Genomic DNA, 5,000 nt, shown 5'->3' on the forward strand with positions numbered 1-5,000 from the left:
ACCCATCCCTTTTCTCTCTCTCTCTCTCTCTCTCTCTTTCTTCACCTATTTCTGTCTCTTCTTTTCCTTCCTGAATCGTCGTCCCTTTCGTTTCATCTCTTTCTATCTTTATCTCTCTCGCTCTTATCTCGTTAGAAAAACTAAAAGTTCCTTTAAAGACAAAAGCTTTCATCCGTTCGCGTTTTTTCTTTCTTGTCGACGTCATTACCATAAGCTTCGGAGGCTCCCCTTTTCGACGTTCCCCTTTTCTCTCTTTCTATCTCTCTCTTTTCTCTCTCTCTCTCTCTCTCTCTCTTTCTCTCTCATTCTCTTAGTAACTTTCTTTTGATATTTACAGCACGAATTTTTCGCATCGCCCGACGAGAAAGTTGCATATTTATTTTATCGTCTTTTTCAACGACTCCACTCTGGTTTACTATTCAAGAAAGGGATAACGTTCGAGATGCTTCATCCGATTTGAGGAAAGAAGGATTTTCTCCTTCCTTTCAGCGTTGGTCGTAGAAAAATGATCAAAATCGTGAAACTTGTATTCAACTTGCATCTCTCTCTCTCTCTCTCTCTCTCTCTCTTTCTCTCTCTTCTTTTGCAATTTACAAATATATATATATTTATATTTATATTTGTATAGTAATTAATGGTATAAATATCATAATTAAATTGAAAGTTTTTTCGCTAATACAAATTTTAGAAAAGAAAGAAAATTCAAAAGATACTTTTATGGATCTTCGCGTACAATGCAATTTAATTCTTTTTGCAATAAATAAAAAATTTGTTTCATATAGATCAAGTGATCTTAATTCTAATATTAATCCCATCCATTGCATTCTTCTCGACAAAGTAAGGACTTGACCCTTTTGAGAAGTCATTTTATATCTTTTTCACTTCACGAGCAATTTACGCTGACGTAATTCGACGAACATCCAATATATTATACGATAGACTCAATTCCTTCTTTGAGCAACGTTCCTACATCCATTCTGCGTTAGGAAAAGTCGATACCACTCGAGACACACTTTATCTTATCATTACTTCATGATACAGGATCGATTTTCAAACGAGAGAGAGAGAGAGAGAGAGAGAGAGAGAGAGAGAGAAATAAAAAGAATATAATGAACCTATTATTCGTACTCGTTTAAAAGCAATACCAAGAAAACGACTTAAAGAAAAATTTAAGTAAAAGAAAATAAGAACGACAAAAAATTATATAATCTAGAACATCGATCATTTTATTAACGTCCTTCAAGAAAATTTTCCTTTCAAACATAATGAAGGAAAATAAGAAAAGAAAAAGTAAAACTGATTAATGTGAAAACATCGTCGTTTAACCAAGGAGAGAGACAGAGAGAGAGAGAGAGAGAAAGAGAGAGAGAGAGAGAGAGAGATCGATGACGAATCTGCAAACGTATCATTATTATTAAACATAGAAAAATGATAAAATGTGATGGAGTAAGGGTATATATTTGTTAAGGATTGTAAAGAAAAACCGATTAAATCGAATGAAAACGAAATTACGAAGGGTCTCTCTTTTTTTCGGGGGACGTTAATAAAGACATAGACATTTGTTGATCTAGGATAAAAGTTGGTCTATCTCATTGTTAACGTTATACTAAGATAAATTTTATTTTCGTTGATTCGCTTCCAAATATCCTTTCTCCATTGCCATTCCATTCGCCATTTCGACGTCCATTTGCTAACGTATTTCTTTTGTTACCACGCTTCGATCTCTTCCTCGACTCCACCTCCCTCTCTCTTCCTCTTCCGCCATACCCCGATACCTCTTCCATACTCCTTCCCTCTTTATACTCCGTCCTAGTCCATCCCCCCTCTTATACAATTTCTTCTTCACCCTTTAACTCGGTAAATGCCGAGCAGAATGTTACGCAGTTTCGGTAATGGAGAATCGTCGTTGAGAGCAGTGTCCTCGGAGTAGCTAGAGGCATCTTCAAATCTCCTATACTCTTCTTCTCTTTCATCTTCTCTTTTCTTCTCTTCTTCTTTCCAAACGAAAGATAGAAGAATCCGAGTGGACTCGTGCCAAACACGATCACTACCATCTCATGACCTCTCTCTCTCTCTCTCTCTCTCTCTCTCTCTCTCTCTCTCTCTCTCTCTCTCTCATGAGTTTCTCGACTCTTTCTTTCTCGACGACGAGAAATTATAGTTATATCTTTCCCTCCGTGATCTTCTATCTCCGTCGTTATCGTACGTTTCTAATACTTTTTCTATCGTCATTGAACATTATCAAATGAGAAATCCGTTCCTTTTTTCTTTTTCTCTTTTTCTTTTTTTTCCTTTCTTTTTTTTTTTTAGATTTGCCATCTAATCCGTATCAATACGTATACATGTTAAATATCAAGGATCTTCTTCATTTTTCTCATTTTGATAAAGTAAATTATTAAATAAAATTTTACAAATTTACAAATAGTATTAAACTTTATATAATATTTATTCGTGAATTTATTTAAAATGTTAAAGTATTGTAAATTTGATATTTACTAATATTATCCATAGAATTCATTCAGTATCATTTAACAAGCACACGTTCATTTATCTATACGATCGATATCATGTGTGCTTGAACAATTTATACATAATTCGGTCCTTGAAATAAGTATCAGCACGTTCGAATGTCATCTACAGTTGCCATCGTTTTCATACGATGGGATCTCATATATATACGTTTTTGATAGAGGGAATAAAAAAAAAAAAAAAAAAAAAAAAAAAAAAAAAAAAAGAAAAAAAGGAAAAAAAGGAAATGTTGGTTTTGTGCGTAGAGGGGGATTAAATCGAAACGAAACTACAAAACGTTTTGGGTTTTGAACGATGAAACGAAATGAACTGATTGACGGTAAATGATCAAAGTAATATTTGGAAAGCTTTTGCGTGTTTGTAGATACGCATGTGAGCATACGTGTATTTATTGAGAGTATAATCGATCGTAGGTAAATCGATTCTGACCAGACGTATAATATCGCTTGAGGTAATTTGGCGTTTTAACGTGATTAATCAAGTAGATATATCTCGACTTTATACCAACGATATTAAACGTTTAACGTTAAAACCCTTGCTTGTTGTCGATGATCAAAATTGCCTAATGGTGGATACAAAAATCGAAAAGAAAAAAAACAAGAAAAAATAAAAAAAAAAAAATAGAAAAAAATAAAAGAGAAATATGAAAATACGTGCACACACACACACGTATGTATTTTATTTGGATATCAACAACGTAACGAATGGATTTTGACCCTGTAGATTTTTTCATTTCATGCGATTGCCTCGAACATCGTTGAGGAGAAATAAAAGTTGAAAAAAAAAGAAGAAAGAAAAAAGGACAGAGAGAGAGAGAGAGAGAGAGAGAGAGAGAGAGAGAAAAAGATAACATTGGCTAAAGGAAAAGAATAAAAGTTTTACTTACATCGCGCCAACGTAAAGAGCATCCCTTTTACTATCCAGATAGAGTGTTCTGTAGTAGAGCATACCACAGCTGAATTCTCGTACGTGTTCTGAAAGCAAAAAAAACAAAGAAAAAGAGAAAATAATGGTTTGAAGAATAAAATGATTAAATTTGACGGCTGTAAAAGGAACGACCGTAGTAAAAATTCATTTTCTCGAATGCTCCGTTCGGACGGATGATGGATAAAAGGGGGTGTAGGTAGACAAGGGAGGAAGATGAAATCGCTAGATTTTCATTAGGACTTTTACAATAACGTTGTAGGAGAGAGACTGTCTCGGCCTGTCTCGAATGTAAAACTCGTTACGAGAGTTGACTCTTGAACTGACCGAAATGCAAAGCGCACTCGTTGCCGACTCGACGTGAATTTCTTTCTTTTCTTTTCTTTTTTTTCTTTTTTTTCTTCTTTTTATCTTTTACTTACCACCGATCGGTTCGAGTTAACTTTCGAACTATCGAACGAGAGGATTCGACGAGGAAGGGAAAAAAAAAAAGAAAAGAAAAGAAGATGAAGATAAAAACGTGATCAAGTGAACAACGGTGATTTTATAAAAAAAAAAAAAAAAAAGAAAAAAAAGAAAAAAGACAAAAGAAACAAAAGGGGAAAAAAAGATCATTAATAACCGATTTCTTCATTATTCATGATTACGAGCAATGAAATGCATCACGAGTTCTAAGACCATCCCTTAGACATTATCGAGACGACAGTAGCACGAGTCAGCCAGCCCTTAGCTTTCCAACCATCCAATCTCTCATTCTCTCTCTCTCTCTTTCTCTCTGTCTTTCCATCCTTCTCTTTTTAGCTTTCTCTCAAAGCCGACACTGATCTGCTTAACATATGAAAGAACGCCGCCCCTTTCTAAATACACTCATTCCACTCTAGACTAACAGAGCGCGAACAATACTATATTTTATACGGTATCAGAAGGGGCTGACGTCGAATGAAAGGGGTTGTTCTCCCATACCGTGGAAGAAGAGAGAGATAGTACGTCTATCTCTCTTGCATTCCCACGTCTCTCGATCTATCTATCCTTCTCTTACTCGTTACTCCCTGCAACTATTGTCCCATCCTCCACTTTTCTTCCCTCTCTCTCTCACTCTCTCTCTCTCTCTCTCTCTCTCTCTCTCTCTCTCTTTCTATCTTTAGCAGACGCACGAATCGCAAAAAGCCGATCTCGCGCTTTATCTACCTTCGAAAGGGTGCCATTGCATCGTCTCTCTCATTCTCTCTCTATCGTTCCCTTTAATATCAGACTTATTCAAAACGACGTGCTGTCACGGCTCGTTAGATAGGCCCACGTGATATGGTTAAAGTGTTTTTTTTTTCAAGGGTATACGAAGAAAGATTTATATATAGGTATTTATCTTTACAATGAATCCGACGCGTCTCGAATTATATTCATTCGATTTCATTTCCTTACGATGGAGTACACGTGTACATTATTTCATTTAAGTATACTTGGTCGTGATTTAATTAACGAAAAATATCATAACTTACGATAATAAAGGAAAGAACGGAGAATAATTTTCCTTTTTTCTTTTTTTTTTC

The 5,000-nt window shown here is 35.2% G+C and overlaps 1 protein-coding gene across 1 annotated transcript in view; it reads right to left on the bottom strand.

The window, feature by feature from the left end:
- Positions 1–5,000, bottom strand: part of Sema2a (Semaphorin 2a) — a 168,632-nt gene that overhangs the window by 34,619 nt on the left and 129,013 nt on the right. Inside the window, exon 3 of the mRNA XM_035870468.2 lies at positions 3,416–3,503. Coding sequence (XP_035726361.1) covers positions 3,416–3,503 — 88 coding nt within the window. The remainder of the gene's footprint in view (positions 1–3,415; positions 3,504–5,000) is intronic.

The sequence above is a fragment of the Vespa mandarinia genome, chromosome 7 (assembly GCF_050613455.1).
Source record: "Vespa mandarinia isolate Hongniang chromosome 7, ASM5061345v1, whole genome shotgun sequence".
NCBI lineage: Eukaryota > Metazoa > Arthropoda > Insecta > Hymenoptera > Vespidae > Vespa > Vespa mandarinia.